This window comes from Oncorhynchus kisutch, linkage group LG24 (assembly GCF_002021735.2).
Source record: "Oncorhynchus kisutch isolate 150728-3 linkage group LG24, Okis_V2, whole genome shotgun sequence".
Taxonomy (NCBI): Eukaryota; Metazoa; Chordata; class Actinopteri; order Salmoniformes; family Salmonidae; genus Oncorhynchus; species Oncorhynchus kisutch.
In genome coordinates this window covers 15,243,601-15,266,982 of record NC_034197.2, presented here as the reverse complement: position 1 = coordinate 15,266,982, position 23,382 = coordinate 15,243,601, and the positions used below count along the sequence as shown (strand labels likewise).

General features: G+C 44.1%; 2 protein-coding genes across 8 annotated transcripts in view; both read right to left on the bottom strand.

The window, feature by feature from the left end:
- The window catches only part of LOC109869702 (IQ motif and SEC7 domain-containing protein 2-like), a 47,775-nt gene extending 31,763 nt beyond the window's left edge, over positions 1–16,012 (bottom strand). Inside the window, exons 1-2 of one of the 5 annotated variants that reach the window (XM_031803700.1) lie at positions 15,174–16,011; positions 14,032–14,949 (exon numbers count right to left, since the gene is read on the bottom strand). In XM_031803700.1, the coding sequence (XP_031659560.1) occupies positions 14,032–14,510 (479 nt within the window). In that variant the 5' untranslated portion in view covers positions 14,511–14,949; positions 15,174–16,011. Of the gene's footprint in view, positions 1–14,031 lie in introns of all 5 variants that reach the window. The other 4 variants (XM_031803701.1, XM_031803699.1, XM_031803702.1 and 1 more) reach the window with 4 other exon arrangements.
- Positions 16,013–19,639: 3,627 nt separating this feature from the next.
- The window catches only part of magixb (MAGI family member, X-linked b), a 49,793-nt gene continuing 46,050 nt past the window's right edge, over positions 19,640–23,382 (bottom strand). For 2 of the 3 annotated variants that reach the window (XM_031804258.1, XM_031804257.1), the window contains exons 15-17: positions 23,220–23,366; positions 22,976–23,114; positions 19,640–21,509 (exon numbers count right to left, since the gene is read on the bottom strand). In XM_031804258.1, coding sequence (XP_031660118.1) covers positions 20,329–21,509; positions 22,976–23,114; positions 23,220–23,366 — 1,467 coding nt within the window. In that variant the 3' untranslated portion in view covers positions 19,640–20,328. Of the gene's footprint in view, positions 21,510–22,153; positions 22,242–22,975; positions 23,115–23,219; positions 23,367–23,382 lie in introns of all 3 variants that reach the window. The other variant, XM_031804259.1, reaches the window with a different exon arrangement.

Here is a 23,382-nt window from a genome sequence, read left to right as displayed (position 1 = left end):
TCTCATAACTCTCTCCTCCAATTTCCCCATCAACTCACTGACTGTCTCTGATTCACTCCCTTCACTCCCCTCCAAGTTCACTTTCCTCTCCCAGACTGGCTCTGGTTCACCCCTCCGCCGACCACCCCATGTGGTCGGCGGAGGCTGCTTCTTGGGCCTACGTCGTGGCCGCGAACCCGGTGTCGTCAATGTCCTTCCTTCGCTGCTTCCGCCTGCTTCCATGGCAGGCTTTCGTCTCCTGCCATTACTTCCTCCCAAGTCCAGGATGTCCTTAACTCCTGGATCTCCTCCCAAGCCCAGGATACCTGCTCCTCCTGGGCACGCTGCTTGGTCCTGGGAACTATACCAAGCCAACCTAGAAATCAATAAACTAGAATGCCCATCATAGTCACACCCTGACCTAACCAAATAGAGAAATAAAAGGATCTCTAAGGTCAGGGCGTGACAATGGAAATTCAAATCAAAACATATCCTACATCCTACTACAGTGAGATGCAGCCAAGCACAGCTGTCTTGACAAATAAATGTGACTGTTAAAATAGGGCTCCAGAATATTTTTGTTTAGAGATTAATATTCCTGTATCATTATGTGTTCTGAAATCATAGGCTAATTTATTTAGGGCTAATTCACCACATGAGTAAGTGGAAACTCAAAACACATGAACTATATCACTAATTCTAAAGATAATAACCACTCATAGTAGCCATGTATTAATCTAACAGTACATTTAATGCAAAATAAACGTTGCAGTTGTAGCCTATTGTCCAATGCGGCTTATGCACTCGCAAGGGCCAATGCACATTTCGCACGTTGTGTATCTCAATATCAAATATCTTTGTAAAATAGTTGCTATTGAGCTCATAATTAAGAGTTGAGAAATAAAAAGTATAACTACAGACAGATGAGAACATCCTCTCTTCGTCTGTAACAAACAGGATAGCTGGGTTTTCCCAGCAATTGGATTTTATGTTAAACAATCAGAAAACTATTTTGCTGCTCTACACAGCAACAGGCCCCAGAAAACAGTTACAGGGACAGGCAGGCAGACACTTTCATTACAGGAATCATGAGGATAATGAGGACTGCACCGATGCAACCAGTACAGTTTTTTTTCTCCCACAAGAAGGTGTCAAAGGGTTGCAAAACGCGACCAAATGTTTGCAGTCTGGAGCCCTGCCATGTAGGCTTTTCACTATAGGCATACTCTCTAACTTTTGTTTTACTTCAGTAAAAAAGGCCTCTATCTTCGCAAACAACAGTAGCCTAGGCCAAGGCTCTATCTCTGTTTATATAAGTATTCAGATCGTTTGCTATGAGACACGAAATTGAGCTCAGGTGCATCCTGTTTTCATGGATCATCCTTAATATGTTTCTACAACTTGATTGGAATCCAACTGTGGTGAATTCAATTGATTGGACATGATTTGGAAAGGCACACACCTGTCTATATAAGGTTACACTGTTAACAGTTCATGTCAGAGCAAAAACCAAACCATGAGGTCGAAGGAATTGTCTATAGAGCTCCGAGACAGGATTGTGTCGAGGCACAGATCTGGCGTAGGGTACCAACACATTCCTTTCTAGATGTGGCCCCCTGGATAAACTGAGCAATCGGGGGAGAAGGGCCTTGAACCCGATGGTCACTCTAAACAGAGCTCCAGAGTTCCTGTAGGAGATGAGAGAACCTTCCCGAAGGACAACCATCTCTACAGAACTCCACCAATCAGGCCTTGATGGTAGAGTGACCAGACGGAAGCCACTCTGAAGTAAAAGGCACATGACAGCCCGCTTGTAGTTTGCTAAGAGGCACCTAAAGGACTGTCAGACCATGAGAAACTCTGATGAAACCAAGATTGAACTCTTTGGCCTGAATGCCAAGCGTCATGTCTGGAGGAAACCTGGCACCTTCGCTGCAGTGAAGCAAGAGGGTGGCAGCATCATGCTGTGGGGATGTTTTTCCGTGGCAGGGACTGGGAGACTAGTCAGGATCGAGGGAAAGATGAACGGAGGAAAGTACAGAGAGATCCTTGATGAAAACCTGCTCCAGAGCACTCAGGACCTCAGACTGGGTGAAGGTTCACCTTTTAACAGGACAATGACCCTAAGCACACCATCCAACCTGGCAGAGCTTGACAGGATCTGCAGAGAAGAATGGGAGAAACACAAATACAGGTGTGCCAAGCTTGTAGCGTCATACCCAAGAGGACTCAACGCTGTAGTCGCTGCCAAAGATGCTTCAACAAAGTACTGAGTAAAGGGTCTGAATACTTTTGTAAAATGTGATAGTTCAGTTTGACATTTTTTATATATTTGCACACATTTCTAAAAACCTGTTTTTGGTTTGTCATTATGGGGTATTGTGTGTAGATTAATGAGGAAAAAAATATATTGAATCCATTTTAGAATAAGGCTGTAACATAACAAAATGTGGAAAAAGTCAAGTGGTCTGAATACTTTCCGAATGCACTGTAAACATAATAACCACCATATCGAGGGAAACATCAGAGTGCAAATATCAGAGTGGACACATTCTCTATATAATGCTACGTTTTTTTGTGACAAAACAACCAGTACAGTTGAAAATGCGATTAAATTTAACTGCAAATTTAACTACGTCATCTCACACAGCCTTTTATCCGCAACAAGTCCATTTGAAGGAAACCCATCTCTGGTGGGAAAATGCGCATATTGTTTATCTGCAGATTTTTTTATATTCGTATGAAAATCTGTTGCCAATTGGATGGAGAGAGGAAGCGAAGAGTGGGAGGAGAGAGAAGGACAGAGGTTGTATACGGAGGAGGCCAAGGGGGGGAAATAATCAAGTCAAGAGGAGCGGAGCGGAGGAGAGGAGAGGTAAAAGTGGAAGAGGCAACAGAAATATGGTATGTGGAGGGGTGTTCACAGTACAAATAAAGGACTTCCTCCAATACACAGCAGGGTAAATAGAGTGTCAGGACATGTCAGTGTGTAGTTGAGTCTATCTATCTATAGAGGAAGAGTAAGAGAGACTCATAACAACTTACAGTATTGTATACAGTTTAATTATTCAGACCCTTCTCTCAGTACTTTCTTGAAGAACCTTTGGCAGCGATTACAGCCTCAAGTCTTCTTGGGTATGACCCTACAAGTTTGGCACACCTGTATTTGGGGAGTTTCTCCCATTTTTCTCTGCAGATCCTCTCAAGCTCTGTGAGGTTGGATGGGGAGCGTCGCCGCAAAGCTATTTTCAGGTCTCTCCAGAGATTATCGATTGGGTTCAAGTCCGGGCTCTGGTTGGGCCACATTCAGAGACTTGTCCCGAAGCCAATCCTGCGTTGTCTTGGCTGTGTGCTTAGGGTCGTTGTCCTGTTGGAAGGTGAACCTTCACCCCAGTCTGAGTTGCTGAGCACTCTGGAGCAGGTTTTCATCGAGGATCTCTCTGTACTTTGCTCTATTCATCTTTCCCTCCATCCTGACTAGTCTCCCAGTCACTGCCACTGAAAAACATCCCCACGGCATGATGCTGACACCCCCATGCTTCACCGTAGGGATGGTGCCAGTTTTCCTCCAGATGTGACTCTTGGCATTCAGGCCAAAGAGTTCATTCTAGGTTTCATCAGACCAGAGGATCTTTTTTCTCATGGTTTGACAGTCCTTTAGGTGCCTTTTGACATATTCCAAGCGGGCTGTCATGTGCCTTTTACTGAGGTCTGGCCACTCTACCATAAAGGCCTGATTGGTAGAGTGCTGCAGAGATGGTTGTCCTTCTGGAAGGTTCTCCCATCTCCACAGAGGAAGTCTGGAAGTCTGAATCGGTTTCCTGGTCACCTCCCTGACCAAGGCCCTTCTCCCCCGATTGGTCAGTTTGGCTGGGCGGCCAGCTCTAGGGAGAGTCTTGGTGGTTCCAAACTTCTTCCATTTAAGAATGATGGAGGCCACTGTGTTCTTGGGAACCTTCAATGCTGCAGAAGTGTTGTGGTACCCTTCCCCAGATCTGGGTATCAATCCTGTACAGGATTGTGGACAATTCCTTCGACCTCATGGATTGTTTTTCTGCTCTGACATGCACTGTCAACTGTTGGACCTTATATAGACAGGTGTGTGCCTTTCCAAATAATGTCCAATCAATTGAATTTACCACAGGTGGACTCAAATCAAGATGTAGAAACATCTCAAGGATGATCAATGGAAAAAGGAGTCACCTGAGCTCAATTTCGAGTCTCATAGCAAAGGGTCTGAATACATATGTAAATAAGGTATTTAAATTTTTTTTTTTAAATTACATTTGCAAAAATGTCTAAAAACCCGTTTCTGCTTTGTCATTATGGGGTATTGTGATGTCATTATGGGGTATTGTGATGTCATTATGGGTATTGTGAATTCATTGTGGGGTATTGTGTGTAGATTGATGAGGATTTGTATTTATTTTATCCATTTTAGAATAAGGCTGTAACGTAACAAAATGTGGAAAAAGGGAAGGGGTCTGAATACTTTCCGAATGCACAGTCATCTCTGCCATTGGGTCAGTATCGTTACCTGTTCCCTATTGTATATCTTGAACAATTCAACTCTGATACGCATTACAGTTCATGGCCAGAAAGGGATCACATTCACTAGCCTGAGCCAGTAACCAGGCACAAACCTACTTTAACCAACTGAAGCACAAGCCTCTTGAAAAACCTTTTATTTCAACATTAGCATTTTTCTATTCACTATCTACAGATGGGAGTGTGTGTGTGGGAGCCTACTGCGTCATACCCCCCCCCCCCCCCCCCCCCCCCCCCGTCTACAGATGAGAATGTGTATGTGGGGGAGCCGCCCCCCCGCCCCCCCCTCCCAGTGTGCGCTGCCTCTAGCCTAAAGTTAAGTGTTTTTCGAAACCCCCTCCCCCTATTCTGGGCTCCGAGTCTCCCGCTGCTTGGCAACAGCGCGGACTGCCTGTGTGGGCGTTTGGTGCTGAGTGCCAGGCGATAGAGGCGCTCATTTACCGGAGAAGAAGAGGGGCATGATTACAATTACCATCTATGTAGCAGCAGCACCTGCTATCTATTGGAGCTCTCTAGTAGAGTAAACAATACCACTGTGTGTACTACCCTAAAATTAGGGTTTTAATACTATGAAACCTAACACAATTAGGTTTAATTAAGAGTAGAAGAGGTGGGAAGCCAACTGTACTGAAGAGACTGACATTACGTCAGGCTGTCACAGGATCAGTTAGTCAGTGTAAAAATGATAATTATCCCTCATAACATTTGACCAAAGAAAAAGTTGCCCAACTTTACCAATTGAGGAGACCTGTAGCTTACCCTCCAATGAAAAATCTCTCTCTCTCTCTCTCTCTCTCTCTCTCTCTCTCTCTCTCTGTCTCTCTCTCTCTCTCTCTCTCTCTCTGTCTCTCTCTCTCTCTCTCTCTCTCTCTCTCTCTCACCTGTCCTTCACTCATCTCCTGGTCTCACTCCTACCCTCTCCTCTCTTTGCTTCTCTCCCTCTCTCTCTCTCTATTCTCTCTCTCGCCCACAGAGTTCTTTCAAGAGGAGCTCACAGCGTTCCCACGGTAACCAGACTTCTGCTCCACAGCGCTGCGTGCACATGTGTTTCACCGTGTCCCGTCGTCACACTACCACTTGTCTACATCTGAATGCCAAAGACACTGAATCAGGCAATAGTTAAGCAATCCACAATGGCCAGTGGCCAAAGGACAGCTGACAAGTCAACTACAGCGAACTGGCTCAGTCCAATCACAGCCATAGATAGATATATGGACGGATCAGTATAGTAATAATGCAGATATAATGTCCTCAGTCAGTCAATGCTAAACCTTCCTACAGCACTCAGAATAACATTTCCAAATGACAAATCCTATAGTTTCTCTTCTGTACAGTACAATCCCCCTAAATGTTCCTTCTTACAGTGGACCCAGGACTGGAGCTCACATGATAAAGCAGTCTACTATGCAACACTGAAAACAAACTCCTAGCTTACACTCAAATAAAATAGACGCTAAACTGAATGCACATTCTAGGGGTCAAGAGTGCATCTTTTATAATAGTTAACCTACTCATGTGTCAACAAAAGAATGTCATAAGTCATCATTTTAATTTCCTACCTCTGTGCTGATTACCACAGTGCATCTCTAAATGACTGTGTCACCACTCGGGAACTGTTATTCTGTACACAACCACTAATTTACGGGAGCAAATGACTAACCGTGATCGTTCTAGCTCCAAGCTGCTGTGACATCAGCGGAGGAGGTGGGGGTGTTTAAACCCAGCGTCAACCCACCCCTGTGTGAATATGTGAAGTGAGGGGGTCTGGGAGAGGCAAGGTAGAGGATGGAAGCACAACATCGTAACTGACGTAGGGAACGCTTTACAGTTTCCACAGCAACCATGTTTTACACAATATTTTATAAAACCTAAGACAAGGACAGTGCACTCCGCTTTAACATCAATCTATATCAATATCCAACAATCTGTCTTCACACTTCACAAGGTCACAGTAAGGTTTTTCAAGCATTGCAGCACCACTTTATGTTCGAGCCTACTAGAGCTAGAACTGAATACCAAACAGAGTGGACCGACAGAACCTCTAAACGTTTCTATAGAATGGAATATAAAGAAACAACCTAAAGAAACACACTGTCTGTCTCTCTCCAGCGAGTAGAGGTGTATAGGGTTGAGACCTTGGCTTTGATTGCTGTGCAGTGACATGAAATCCCTGGGAGTTCCACTGAGTGGTGAGTGCAGTGCGAGCACGTGCAGAGAGAGCCAAGGTCATTGGTCGAGCCACTCAGGAGACAGGGATGGGGGGGCTCAGGTCCAATTGGACACGGTCATCATGACCATGACACTACCTGACCTCATAAAGACCGACACATCACAGGAGACAACACTCCCATGGTCGAGGAATAGGCTGCGGTCTCAGATTACGGTCCCCTCCATGTGGAGAGACGCACAATATGATATCAAACAATATGACACATTGCATCATCACAATTCTTAGATAGAATGTGCCTTTTCTCTCAAGAAAATATAAAAAGAAAGTGTTTTTATGACTGTAGGGTAGAATGTGAGAGCAGACTACACAACCAGTAAACGCCTCCATGTAGGGAATGTAGTGGGAGGAGATTCACTACTTGTTGAAGAGGATGCTGCTGACTTCTGGGCATCTTTACTAGAGAGGGTCCAGAGAGATCTTATTATCTTATATTGCATACTGCTGTTTATTGGTATTGGTCAAGCAGGTTGAGCTAGATCCTATTCCCAGATCTGCCCGAGGCAAAGTTTTTTTTCAGCAGTAACTTTTCAGCAGTACTTCAATGTTAAAGAGGCTTGAGGGGCTTCTGTCAGATAATCAAATGAATGATGTAATCATTGATGATTATCGTCAACATCTATCATGCCTTCAGTCAAAAAAAAGGAGAATGGGTAAACCAGATGGTGATGGAGGAGAAAAGAGGGAGTGAGTGATGGGAGGGAGGGCGAGAGGATTCAAAAGTAATTTCTGCAGCTCCTCTGAGTCATATCTGCAGCAGAGAGAAACAGAAACACTGAGGGGGAGAGAGAGCGAGAGAGAGAGAGAGAGAGAGAGAGAGAGAGAGCGCGAGAGGAAGTGGTGGAGGGAGTGAAAAATATGGAGTGCAGAAAAAGAAAGAGAGAGAGAGAAGGATGGAGTGGAGAGGAAGAGAGAGAGTGAGTGTGTGTGTGAGAGATTCAACAGAATTAGCTTCCTCTGCAACAAAAGCCCAAACCATCCCCTGCATTTCAAAACTGAATTAATGTCAGCCTACAAAGCAGAGGAAATATCTACATGTAGTGCCCTGAAGAGAGGCAGAGAGGGGAGGGAGGACAGGAAGAGGCAGAGGGGGAGGGAGGAGAGAGAGCGAGATAAAGAGCTGCAAGGAAAGTAAAAAACAGCCACCACCTGCACAACGCTCACTTGAGGTTCTAAACCTCATGAGAAAATGAGGAAGAGGGGAAGCTCCAACTATTTATTATATAACACAGAAGCAATACTCAGCAACTCAATAGGGAAATGTTATGACAAAGCAATTGTGACCAAGATCAAAGTTACTGCACATGCTACAGGGGTAAAGTCTTTCACCGTGGGGAGAATGGTCACATCCTCCCATTAAAAGACACCATGATAACCATAAGAAACCAGGAGTGTTTACTGTCTAATAATGGACATCCCAGGAGATCATGCACACACACACACACACACACACAAATAACTATCACCCCTGGGCCAGGAGTAATTATACTAAGGTCACACTAATTAATATTTCACACTCTCTCTGTGTGGGACTCCTTCTCTATTTCACACATAGTCAGACACTCCCAAACATTTGCACAAGCATGCAAAAACGCACACACACTTACAAACAAACTCTCTGCATCCCGAATTATACTCTATTCACAAGTGCACAAAGTTTGACCACAGACCATGGGAAAGTAGTACACTATGTAGGGACTATGGTGCCATTTGGGGCACATACACTCCCATGGACTAAGACTGTGGTGATGATCTCAACTCTGCTGACCCCACTGGAGAGATGAAGGGATTGACGTCACGTCAGATTCAATAACCCAAAGGGAATACGTTTTGAGTTGGGGATGGGGGGGGGGATGGCATACAGTTGGCATACCGCTGAGAAGACAAGTTTTTAATTTCCACACATGGAGATAAAAATAAATAATTGTAGTGTCCTTTTATAAACACATTTCATGCAATTATACTTATTTTACATGATAGAAGACATCAGAAGAATATCTTCTAATACCACACAAATGGCCAAATGCAGGCTACTACTGTGCAACTCGCTATTCAGGTAGGATGCCATTTTTTAAACTTTATTTATTCCTTTTTTTGTATTTATAATACTTTGTTTCATCATTATTATTATTGTATATCATTGCTATTATTGTAGGCCTATTTATTAATCGAAGGCAATTCTTTAAATATGCAAAACTGTAACGAGTGCGCTGTTTTAATAAATAAAATGAACACGAAACACAGACCACTGCAAATTTGATTTGTTAAAAAAGTTTGAAATATCCAATAAATGTCGTTCCACTTCATGATTGTGTCCCACTTGTTGTTGATTCTTCACAAAAAAATACAGTTTTATATCTTTATGTTTGAAGCCTGAAATGTGGCAAAAGGTCGCAAAGTTCAAGGGGGCCGAATACTTTCGCAAGGCACTGTAATATCCTGCTTCTATTTTCCCCTATAAACAATGGCTTGACTTACTTTTGATACTACCCTAAAAAGTTTAGAAACTTTTGAGAAGGTTTGGTGTGGTGTGGCTATTAGCCTATTATGCTGCAGACCTATGATACGAAGGCAGTGCACACCGACGCTCCACCTGACTCCAGACAGTTGAACTTGAGGTGAGGAAGAATGTTTAAGGCCTACCAGAGATACTCCTAGAATCTAACAATATAATGATTATCTTTATAAAAAATATTCGGATTGAAAAATGTAAAATGAGTCTTCTTCTGAACGCCTATATCTGTATAGCAGACGCAGTAGCCTATCTGACAAAGTTAAAGAAATGCATCTTGGTGTAGTAGCATCCCGCCAGCATTTCTCTGTCTCTCTCTCTGGGGCTAGGCATACGCTTCTCTTCCTTCATATTTATTTTTGAAATATTAATATCATACAGTGGACACCTAAGCCTATAGGTCTATGCATGCAATGCCCTTAATCCTTTAGTGCTCAAATCTCTGACAGCTGAACCGTGAGGTGGACATTTATTGTTTTAGGAAAGTAAAAAACAATACAAAAAAAAGGCAAAAAAGTTTTGCATATTGTCACGGATACCTCCGGAAATGTCAAATTACGCATACCTGGTTCCTATTTCCCACTGATTGATTTGTATAAATGTGCTCTTTGGTTCTCCATTGGACTGTCGATTATTGTTACAATGTCCGTTGGTCTTGTGAGTACCTGTGCTGTGTTTTCGGGTCTCACCCCGTGTATGTATTTGAGGTACTCCTTGCTCTTTTGTTTGGGTTTAACCCTGTATTTTGTATATGTGTTTGTTTGGTCTTCGCTTTGATTTCTGTGAATAAAAAACCCTAATACGCATTCCTGCGCCTGTCTCCCGACTCTTTATACCAACACATATGATACACATCCAATCACAATGAAAAGTGTTTTTGCAATTTGTTATAGTCTGTTTTTAAGGACATGTAAATGTGGCTCATTTAACCTATATCCCTCGTTTATTGACGACCCTGGCTGCGTGGGTGGACACCCCAAAGGGTTACGCACCCAGTGCATTATGGATGGCCAGTAAATTTCTCAAATGTCCGATAAACTAAAAAAATCTTCCCGGTCACTTGTCAGGCACCATATTTTCAGTCAAAGTTTAACAATCAAAGTGCTAAGGTTCGAGGTTCCAAAATCCTTCTATGGATTATATCTATGGCCACACTGTGTTGGAGTGCCTGTTTCCCAAATTGCTGCCTTCCCGACTCGACTGTAAGTGCTTGTGATAAAACTTACGCCACAGATTGTTTTGGAGAAGCGATCCTCTGTGGCTAAATGATGATGATGGTGTAGTGATGGTGTAGTATTTTGAATTATTTGATTTATGTCTCTTCAGACAGGACAAATATCATTTTGGGGGAAATCGTTTTGTATAGCCTAATTTTTGCAAAATGATTTCAACGTTATCCCCCAGAACCCTTACTTCCTGTGGCTATGCCTGAAGGCCTGCAACTCACACTGTTCATCTTCCCATTAGTGGATGCAGAGGGAATGGAGTATGGGACAGCTGTTTGGGCTACACCGCTGTGCTGCTGGAAGAAGAGATGGGCTAGTTTGTGCTGTTGTTACTGTGGTTCAGAAGCATAGTTTATCATCCTTTAAGTCAGGCCATTCTACTGAACATCACAGCCCTAGACATCAGAGCATGAGGACCGGACAGTCACAGGGGCAATGTTGAGATAGTTTGTCTGTTGGAAGAAAATGTACTAAGCGGCCACAAAAACCAAGTCTCTAAACCTAGCCCCTTTGCCCTGCCCTCCCTCCTCCTCCATCTCTCTAGCTCGCTACCTCCATCTTCCTCCATTTCTCTAGCTCGCTACCTCCCTCCTCCTCCTCCATCTCTCTAGCTCGCTACCTCTATCTTCCTCCATCTCTCTTTACCTCCCTGATAACAGATGGTGAACCAGTGTGTGTGTTCCACTGTTTCCCTTTTAGAGCGAAACATGCTGAGTCGGGGTCGCTCTCTCTCTCTCTCTCTCTCTTTCCCATGCTCTCTTCTCGATCTCCCTCCCTTCATCTCTATATCCCGCCTCCCTCTGTCTCTCTCTCTGATCTGAAACATATTTAGATGGCTGAGGGTGACCTAAACATGGATGATGTAAATATTGTGTATATTAGTGGGTTGTTGTTGACAGATGACAGGGCTCACCAGTGGCCTGAGAATGAGCTGAATGGTGTGAGTTGGGTAAGTGTTTGAGGACAAGGTCAGGGCAGAGAAGAAACCAACACAGGATAACCTAAAATAAATCACAACTCCATATTACTGTAAATATGGCACTTGAATTGAAGAACAGTAGCTATTCCTTTAACAACCAAGCTAAGTATACTACATGTATTGAATGTGGTACTTAAATTGAAGAACAACAGCTATTAGCTTAAAATCTAAACTAGAGAGCTAATGTGTCACAAGCACTCCCATTAACAGGGGAGAATCTGCAAACTGTCCTACATTTGCAATTCATCAGTATGCTTAACACCCACATAAATACCTAATATGTGTTTCTATCAATAGGGGATTTGGTCTAGTCAAGAGTCTGAATCAATCTGATGAGGGACTGAGAACCAATTAATGAGAACAAATAAATGAAGATGAAGTCAAAAGGAGGGAATTAAGTTGTAGTCCAGCGCAAAATGAGAAATAATGTGATATGATTCATATGATTTGGTGATGTTATTATGGCTTCAAAACAATATTGCTAGAAAAAGTAATATGGTAGTATACAATAGTATTTTTTACAGGGATCTGTCTATAATATGCCTAGTACCTGAACATATTAGACCAAATATTATTATCTGTGTGTGGAAGTAAAACTGAAAAGAGGCTTAGATTGTTTGCCACAGTAGTGTGTTTCCAGACCTTCACTTTAGCCTGACCTCTAGCTAGAGATTCATGGCCAATAAGGCCTGACCTCTAGCTAGAGATTCATGGCCAATAAGGCCTGACCTCTAGCTAGAGATTCATGGCCAATAAGGCCTGACCTCTAGCTAGAGATTCATGGCCAATAAGGCCTGACCTCTAGCTAGAGATTCATGGCCAATAAGGCCTGACCTCTAGCTAGAGATTCATGGCCAATAAGGCCTGACCTCTAGCTAGAGATTCATGGCCAATAAGGCCTGACCTCTAGCTAGAGATTCATGGCCAATAAGGCCTGACCTCTAGCTAGAGATTCATGGCCAATAAGGCCTGACCTCTAGCTAGAGATTCATGGCCAATAAGGCCTGACCTCTAGCTAGAGATGCATGGCCAATAAGGCCTGACCTCTAGCTAGAGATTCATGGCCAATAAGGCCTGACCTCTAGCTAGAGATTCATGGCCAATAAGGCCTGACCTCTAGCTAGAGATTCATGGCCAATAAGGCCTGACCTCTAGCTAGAGATTCATGGCCAATAAGGCCTGACCTCTAGCTAGAGATTCATGGCCAATAAGGCCTGACCTCTAGCTAGAGATTCATGGCCAATAAGGCCTGATCTCTAGCTAGAGATTCATGGTCAATAAGGCCTGACCTCTAGCTAGAGATTCATGGCCAATAAGGCCTGATCTCTAGCTAGAGATTCATGGCCAATAAGGCCTGACCTCTAGCTAGAGATTCATGGCCAATAAGGCCTGATCTCTAGCTAGAGATTCATGGTCAATAAGGCCTGATCTCTAGCTAGAGATTCATGGCCAATAAGGCCTGATCTCTCACTCAGAAACGAACCTAAAGGAAAGTGCATGACTGAGCAGACGTGGGCGGCAAGCTATATTTTTATGATTTTGAAGGACAAAGGCACTGAGCAGAGCATAATCATTTCATATGGTTTCTCCACATACACACACATGCGAGCACACGCGCACACACACACACACACACACACACACACACACACACACACACACACACACACACACACACACACACACACACACACACACACACACACACACACACACACACACACACACACACACACACACACACACACACACACACAGACACTCTTCCTCTGCACATTACACATCCCACTCCTACACATAAAGCATAAAGAAATCACTCCTTCACACAGATCTCACAACCCCGGTAACAAAATCAGCACACTCATAAAATGGAACTCCCACAGAAAGAGGAACACACACAAACACGCAAGTCACTGCATTGACCAGAACACACAATGCACTGACTATACATTGCACTGGCTGAACTAAAACTCAGGTAGAAGGTGTTACAGCAACGGTCAGCCTGTGTAAAATGAAACCCTGACCCCCTGAGTACACACAGGATCCACAAAGCAAAGCTCCAAACAGCTTCATCAATATGTAGTCATCCTCTAGTCCTCGGTATGTCAGACACTCACCCCTTGAACACAGCTACACCTATTTGAGACAGTGTGGTTCCAGTGAGCACATCACTTCCCTTCAAACTAATGTGATCTGGATGCAAATATCCCTTCACTTTTACTCAGTGGTGATGTCACTCACTGAGGAATACAGAGGAGTTATATAACTGTAGCAGAGCTGTTTGTTTGTCTGATCACAATTAAATGAACAGTATGCCAACTCCTTTTAAGCCAGATTAAGTAAGATCTGCCACAGGGGGCATATTGGGCATGAATAATTTGGGCATGTTGGTAACATCCAGCTGATGCTCAGAGACTACCATCAAGGAAACAGTGACAATCAGGGAATAAAATCATAACACCATATCCATCAAGCAACCCATGCTTCAGTGGGTTGTGGAAAGAATGCACTGGGGGGAAACATGGGAATTATACAAAAGAGAAACAGAAACAGAACCCACTTTCTGCGGATGGTGGAGCTGTTGGTGTCAGAGCTGTCTGTGTGGTCCAGTCTCTCCTGCTGCTCCCGCTCGGCTGGGTTCGAGCCACAGGACATGCCCCGGGTCAGCCTGGTGTGGGCACGTCTCTCCCGGCTCGGCCCCGCAGGGGGTACCACCACAGGGGGTGGGGCGGTGACGGGGCTGGGGGTGCTGCCACTACCTCCACTACTGCTGCCAGGGTGGATGGGCAGGGAGAGGGGCTGCTCTGCTCTGTGGTTGGTGTTGCTGTGGTTCTGTTCGGGGAGCTCCGGGGCTCGTGGAGGAGTGGGTTTCTCCAGTCTCAGGTCCTGGTTCTCCTGGCTGACTCGGTCCAGCTGACCTTCCAGCTCCTCGATGCGCCGCCGCTGGGTCTCCATGAGCTTGGCCTGGCTCTCGATGATGTTGTTGAGCTCCAGGAGGTACTCCACGGCCCGGTTGGGGCTCTCTGGACTGGTCTCCATGATGGGAGGCCTTGCTACAAGGAGGCTCCAGGGTAACACCACCTCCGCCGTTACGACCCTGGAGCTCCAGATCCCACCCCCCCCACCAGCCCTGATGAGTGGGGGGGAGAGGGGAGGACGGACAGGGGGGCTGGAGGAAAATGAACTTGGGGATTGTTTTTGTCCCTTTCCACTTTACGCAAAAAAGCCGTTCAGAGATTCAGAGACGGCAAGGGACACAACAGTGTGTCGACAGTTTCTCGAACGATTACATATCACAGTATCTCAAAGCAAGATGGGATTGGTTGCAATTGTTCTACGTCCACAAACGGTGGCTTCACCAAGAGGACAGTGCAAAGGCGAAAACAAAGTAAGGGGTACAACTGAGTGTGGTTAGCTGAAGGCTTAGTGTCTTTAGGTTCAGCATCTTGAAGGATGACGGAAGATGGACATCCAGGACCTTGGGCATCAGGTGTCATTCAACATGATCAACCAAAATCAAACAATAAAAAAGAGAGACGGATCAAGGCAGAGAAAAAAGAGACAGAGAGGTATAGTTGAAATCTGAAACAATAAATGCACATTAGCCATCTTGGTAATTCAATATTCCCCTCTCCTGTGGAGAGGCAGACAGAGGGGGTTACTGTGTAATACAAGATCAGTGAAATAAAAAATAATACACACCAGTGACTCTTGTCATAGAGCCCAGTGTTCTCCTTGTCAACTTCAGTCAAGATGTGTTATCATTTCAACAGCCAATTTGTCTGAAAACAGGTCGATTCTCCCCAAAATGATTAATGATCACAAAAAGTTTTCTGTCTCCCCCGATGAAAAGGGGAGGGAAAACGGGGTCAGGGAAATTGGCTTGTTATGTTCTCCCACTAATAAGCAGTTTTGTCAAAGATTATATAATAGAAAACATTCCATGTTCCCTCCCACATAGACTATCCCTGCAGTCTCTACCTCATCCTCCTCACCCCATAACTAGATGTGTCTTTGGAAAAGCCAAAATGAAGACGTTGGAAGACTGATTCATTTCATAGTTAGAGGTCCAAGTATTCACCCCTGCCCTGTACAGACCACATCTAAAAGCCCGAGGATGGTTTAAGGCTTTAGATTTTGCCCGAGTGTCCCTCGTAGATCACCGCACCGTGTAGCTTCACCTCACGCGTCCATGACGAAGAGTTGCCTACTCGAACTCGAGTCTTTTAAAAATCTTTATAGACAGTTCAATTTCTCTGTAAAATATTCCACACGTCTTCAATACACGTACTTGATATTGTATAAGGAGTTTCCACTTGCCTGTGTTCTGTTCCCGACGTTTCAGTGAAAACCAATAAAACAACCCGCTGCGCACATTCTAAAATCCCATGTGATACAAATAAATAAAGTGCATTCATCAAACTATTTTCAATGTTTGACCCATCTGTAATCCACTATGGTAACAGTCGCAGTAACTTCACACCAGTGGTGGTAGAGATATGCGAAGAGATGGACTCCTGGCAAATCTGTGAACTGTAGGCTATGAGCGCGCGTGGGTCTCAGGGGCGCTCTTGTGCCGACGCGCAATGTTTGATGCACATTATAGGCGATTGACAAATGTAGGGTAGAGCATCGGCACCTTAAAATGTATATGTTTCTAAAAACGTTTTGATTGAAATATGGTCTGCAATGATCAATTTAACGAAATCGTTATGTGCATATGATATGCATTCATCAATGGCTTTAATTCCAATTGTTGAACTGTTTTTCTTATTGGTTTTGAGGCATTATGGCTATACAGATGACTGGTTTGATGTAAATTCTATTCTTTGTAAACATTCCCCAAAATCTCCACAGTGAAGGGAAGTTAAAGTAATTTCCTAAAGCCGATTCATTTCGCACATGACTCAGCTGGAGAAAATCCAGAGGCCGCTGGCTTTCTGCGCTATCAATAACTTTAATTGCAAACCGCTATGCTGAGCAGAACCTAGTCATTACCAGCATAGGCCTACAGTAATATGTTACTATTGGTAATAGGCTTTTGCATCCTCTCATGGCTCCCTATGTGCGTTTTCTTCAGAGTAAGCCTAATGACACTTCACTACTTCAATGATGCGTCAGAATATAGCCAAAATAGCCCACTAAAGGGCCTCTGTGCCACAATATTTTTAGTAATACAGGATTAAATAACTGCCATTTTCCGGTACAAAGTTTGTAAAGGTCTTTGTGTAATTGCTCATGTCACAATAACTGTGTGTGTATGTGTATGTGGGAGAAAGACAGATGGAGAGAGAGAGAGAGAGAGAGAGAGAGAGAGAGAGAGAGAGAGAGAGAGAGAGAGAGAGAGAGAGAGAGAGAGAGAGAGAGAGAGAGAGAGAAATAGTGTATGTATGCATGTGGGCGTGATTGTGTTAAAGGTGAGGCAATTTGTTGTACACTAATAGTAAAAAGCCTGATATTAGATAAGAGAGTACATGGAGAGATGTGAAATCCCTGCTCTTCCACAGAGCTTGGTAAATCATTCATGTGTTACTAAAAGATCAGCCATTTGCCCTCTCCTGATACTCATACATCTGCCACACACACACACACCCTGTGTGCCCGGTTCCTCCTCTCCCTCTCATACATTCTCTTTCCAGGCACATCTAAACATTCCCATACATACTCCATCTCCATCTGCCATGCTAACACTGAAGCTATTCAGACACCACCTCTCTCCCCCTTTCACTCCTGTTGTACATCTCTCATTCCAATTTCTCTCCTTTATTCACTCCCATATACTGTCTCTCTCTGCCATCTTCCTTTCCAGCTCTCTTCTGCTACTTGTTTTTATCTCTCGTTTGTTTGCAAGCCTCTGTGAGTCCCAACTCTGACTCAGTGGTGATTTTGGAGATGTTGATTTGATGGCTGTCAACATCAGTACAGGGTAGAGGAGAAGAGGGTCCTTATGTGCTCTGAAGCACTGCCCTCCAGTGATACCAAAGATAAGATGGATGAAAACACACACACACGCACACACACACGCACGTACACACACACACGTACACACACGCACGTACACACATGTACACACACGCACACACACGTACACATTTTTTTTAGATGCATTTCCACCCTCACCCTCCGCACTGTACCACATTTTACTGCCATCTACTGCTTTAAGTAGAAAACATCTTCTCAATGAACCTCATCTCATACTCACACAAGTATTGTCAAAATAGATGAGAAAATGATGTAACGTAATATAAATATTTTATTAGCAGTTTATTTTAAGTTTGTTAACAATTTATTGGCTATTATCTTCTTTAGGAAAATGAAAAAATGAAGCATTGAAAAACACAAGTTACAACAGTAACAACAACCGTCTCAATAAAAAAATGGAGCTTAACTGGACTGGTTCGGTAGTCATGTGCTGATGTGTAATAATTGATTCATATTCTGGTTAACACTGGAGACGTGCTGTGACAGTTGTGATGTGACACCTCTGCTTTTTTTCCATTGGCATGAGAAAAATAATATAAAACTGTATCTAAAATTAGACAACATCATAATTTATACATACTCAGTTGCTTCCCTCACAACACTGTTTCGGTGGGTCAGATAATTCAATTACATACAGCGCCATCTCCAAATGTCTTGAATAGAATGTCAATTGAAAGCAATATGTGTCTTCCTGTTTTTTAGTTTTCAGTCCTTTAACTTAATATATATTGGTTTATCGCTTATATATCTCAATACCTGGGGATTTAAAAAATACATCTGTACAAAAATATCATATTTGGGCCCTAACTCCCATAACTGGCTTACAACTGTCTGCCAATTGTTTGGCAAAGCAATGACAGATTGATTTCATATCTTGTCCTTTATTTATTCAGATAACTCAATGTCAGGAGTCGTTGGCTGTTTTTACTGAAGATCAATAGACAGGAAAAATACGTAATGTTTGATCATTTTAGTCATGACAGGGGACTATAACGACACACCCACTACTCATTCATTATCCAAATGCCACATACACAGTATGAGCCAGCTTAATGGTTCAGTATGGGTTTGGTTACCAAGGCAACTGCAAGTTAAGAGTAGTGGTGAACGACTCCGGGATTTTGGGAGTTGAATCCGACTCCGACTCCTGCTATCAGAGCGGTTGGAGTCGACTCTTTCTCGACTCCCGACTTCAATTTGACAAAACACTCCAAAATTAGCTCAAATTAGCTACAGCTGCATTGTCAGAGTGTGTGCTCTGAACTGGGTGATTTATTAGCAATGCATATGGAGCCATTTGACACTATCTAATTCCCTAAATATTCTAGGCTTAACCAGTAGCCAACACCAGCCTAGTTCCCACGGCACATCTTTCTGAACGACTCTATGATGTTTTGAAGCATCCGGCTGCAGATGATGTGCGCTGACGCCGTTCCGTCTGGGAACACTAGCTCTGGTTCAGGGAGTAGTGTTAACCACGGTTGCTTGTGCAGCTAGCTAGTATTTTTTTTATTGTTATGAACCTTTATTTAACTAGGCAAGTCAGTTAAGAACAAATTCTTATTTACAATGACGGCCTACCAAAAGGAAAAAGACCTCCTGCGGGGGCTGGGATTAAAAATACAAAATCAAATAGAAATATAGGACAAAACACACCATCACAACAAGAGAGACACCACACACACTGTTGTGTAGCCATGCTGTTGGTAGCGGTAACATACAATCCTATCTGGCACCCTTCGACCTCCTGTCTCATCTCGTATGTCTCACAGCGTCAGTGGGGTGATAAGGTATCTGCTGGAGTCAGACCCTGTTGGGATTTTAAGAGTCGACTCTGACTCTCTGTGGTCAAGGAATCAACTCTTTCGGAGTCAACTCCCCACCACTACTGAAGAGGGCACGGCACTACTGTAGAATGGATAGTGGCTCTGTTCTTACTTCCAGGAAATAACATTTTGACAATATAAATATGTATGCATGCTGTATGACTTTGGTGAGATTTGTTTGATAGAAGGGTTTACCCTGATACTTAACCAATATCACAACATTCATTTCAATAACATGAAATCACAAGTCTATAATATTGATTAAAATGTTGTCAGTAGATTTTATCGTTTATACGTATTATTATATTTCACAGTACCAACAATGCGAATCAGGGCTCCATTAAATATTGTATATACAATAGCATTGAGATATGTATTTAATACAAATATTTAGTATACAGATTGCACAAAGTCACGGTCCTCTGAAAGTCATCACAATCAAATGAACACACAGAACAGCATCAGAACAGTTGGATGGACAGTAGAAGGAGTCGCAGGTACCATACAATACCACCCCCTTCCCTTCACATTCCCTGGGCAAAGTGTAGCCTGGGTGTGTTGCATATTATTGCTCAGTATCATGAGGTATTATGCTGTCTCTCTATCTACAGTGGAAGGGAACTGAAACTCCAATACTTAAGTACACTGGCACGTGTCACTACAGAGAGAACGACCATGCCAGTTCCTAACAACTGCAGGAGGACAATTCTATTGCAACTCCTGAAGGAGAGCAGAGAAAGGTGCTGTATTCAGAAGGTGGACTAGGGGATTTCCACAGAGGAGAGGAGAGAAACTGATTTCTGTTCCACTGGAACATCTTCAAATATTTACAAGTGGACATTGTCAACAGTAACATCAGTCAGAAACCAGCTGTCAAAAGGCACAAAGAATATGACTAAATAATATGACATATCAAAAGCGTCACAATAAAACCAACTGTGTTGAGTATAGTTTAACAAGAGGGGATACAGTTTGGTACTCTTCTTGATCATGAACCCTTGATATGATAACCGTTTCCTCAAACAGCATGTATACTTTTGCTTTGCTATCTATATTCCCGATTCTTCCATGACTCCTCTTCCCCTTCCCCTCCCTCTTTTTCTCGGTTCTCCTGCAAGCCTGTTCTCCTGTATGACCTCAGTGATCCTCTGTTGGCTGGGTTTGAGCCAGGGGCCTGGGAGCAGCAGGGCCGGGGTCCCCAGAACAGACCCCTCTGTGAGGGCCAGCGAGAGGCCGGAGACACTGGCAGCATACACACTGCCATCTGAGTGGCTGGTTACTGACTCTGCATGCTCCAGCTCAGAGGAGGGAGTTAGGAAGGAGAAGGGATCTCTCTGTAGTGGAGAGGCCACACGAGACTCCAAGGAGAGCAGGTTGTTCAGGGACTGAGACCTTTCTCTTTCCTCATCATTTATCCTCTTCCTCTCCCACTTTATCTCCCTCAACCTCCCATCCTCTCTCATCCACTCTCTGTCCCTCAATCTCTCACTCTCCAACTCCCTTTCTCTTTCCATGTCCCATTCTCTCCTTTTCCTCTCCCTCTCTTCCACATCCTCTTCCTCCCAGTCTTGCTTGGGCCTGGGCAGCCTTTTGTTAGTAATAGGGAGATAAGCATCTACCTCCTCTACATCTTCTTCCTCCTCTTCTACCTCTTCTTCCTCCATATCCTTCTTCTCCTCTCTTTCCTTCACCTCCTCCTCTTCCTCTGTTTTCCTGCTGTTCTCCCTCTTCCTGACCCTCTCCTCACTCCTGCTTTTCCTTTTTCTCTCTCTCCTCATCTCTCTCTCCCTCCCTCTCTCATCCCCCCTCTCTGCCTCTATGTGTATGTTATCGTTGTTACGTTTCCTTAGGGGATCTCTGGGTAAACTGTGAGAGCCTCCCTTGTTCCTGTTCTTCCTCCTCCTATCCCTCCCTCTCACCTGAGTCCTCTCTCTCAGGCCGCTGCCTCCTGTCTCACTGTCCTCCTCCTCCTGTCTCTCAGGTCCAGGGTCTGAATCAGGCCTATGGCTCACTTCCCCTGCTCCTTCCTCTCCCTCTGAGCTGCTGCTTCTGCCTCTCCCTGACCTGCTTCCTTTCTGCTTCTTTTCTCTCCCTTTCGAAGACCTCCCCCGCTTCTTCACCTTGGACCTGTAGCTGCGGCTCGCCCGGCGGGCCAGGTCTACTGCAGCCACACTCTGCTCCTCGGGGTGCTGCAGTGGGAGGAAGGGGGAGGTGACTCTGCGCTCACGGCCTGATGAACACACAGGGAGGAACCCAGGAAGCAGGGAAGAAGAGAGAACACATTGAATAGGTGGAGAAGAGAATAAGGAGAGTTAGAGAAGCAGATGATGTTACATAACCACTGTAGAGGAACTCCAGAGTTCACAGGGAATCCTTGTAAGAATCTGTAGCTGTATGTGTGCAGGTTGTGTTGTCTCAACAGCTGCTACTTCCCTGACCTCCAGGTAAACCCTGCGTTATAACCATTACAGTATATCAACATTGTGTGCTCTCATGCAAATGTCTCTTGCATTGTTGAAGCGTAGAGATCACTAGCTCTCTTTTGCATTGAGCAACACTTAGAAGATTCTTGTGGCAAGGTTGAACACAAATCAATTCAACCAAGGGATATTGTTCTCAATGACTTAACTGGCATTTTTGGGGGGTTAAAACTAAGGCTTGAGTCATTAGTTATACCCCTGTCTCAACATTTCAGCATGTGTGGATGATCATGGTCTCACAATGACAGTGACACAAGGTATTTTCAACAATGAGAACAATAGAGACAACATTAAAGACAACAGTAAAGACAACAGTAGAGACAAGATAGGGATTGAGGAGGAGAGGAATGTAAGGAGACAAGTAAATGGAGGACTAACAGGAACGATTACCAACCGCGTGTTCTCTGTCCGGCCGATGACATAGAAGCAAGGCTCGCCTAGCTTGGAGTTGGTCATACATAGAGACAGACTGGACAGCTCCACTGACAGGGAGAGAAGAGGAACGGAGGAAGAGCAAGGAAGTTGTAGAATAAAATAAAACAGGGAAAGAAGACAGGAAATAAAGAGAGAGCAAAGGAAAACATGGTGGGGAGGTAAGAGGGAAGGTAAGAGTGAGAGATGGAGGGTTCAAAGAAGGAATCACAAGAAAAGGAGAGAAATAATAAAAGGAAGGAAAGCCCCAAAAAGAGAAAAAAGAAAAGCATTGTTAGTAATTTGGTAGAAGGGAAAGAGGTTATACACCCAAGACACCCAAGAGAGATATAATACAGCCAAGAGAGATATAATACAGCCAGAGAGATATAATACACCCAAGAGAGATATAATACAGCCAAGAGAGATATAATACAGCCAGAGAGATATAATACAGCCAGAGAGATATAATACAGCCAGAGAGATATGATACAGCCAGAGTGATATAATACAGCCAGAGAGATATAATACAGCCAGAGAGATATAATACAGCCAAGAGAGATATAATATGGCCAGAGAGATAAACAACAGACATTTGACAGCTTGAGGATGATTCTCTAGTGTTTATGCTCAGTTGAATGTCCTGATTCTCTCTAGTCTACCGCCACCTTATCCTCAGTCCTCATCCCACCTGCTCTGTTAAAATCAAGTGAAACTGAGTGACAGTTTATGCTGTGGGAGGAGTGTCTCTGGGGTTTTACAGTGCTTCCAACTTCTATCCCCCCGGTCCTTTTCTGTGTCTTACCGTAATCTGGTACGTATCCGTTGCCTTTCTTTAGCACCAGGTGTATGCGGTGTCCTCCCCTGCGTATCTGCTCTACAGCCAAGCTGTGGGTCATCCCTGCTGTGCTGTCCCCGTTGATCTCCACCAACTGATCGCTTACCTACAGCACAGTTACAGCTGAGGTAACTTACAGGGAAACATTAGACACGGCATTCTTTAAAGAGGTACCCTGGTTTGGTCCGACATTCTAAAACAATACGCTCACCTGTATTTTGTGGCTGCGTGAGGCAGGTCCTCCCTCCATCAGTCCCAGTACGTACAGACTCATGTTGTACTCATCCCCCCCCCGCAGACTGAACCCAAAACCTGTTGGGCCGCGGTCTAGATCCACACTGTAATACCTAGAGTCATGCTAAAGAAGAAACAGA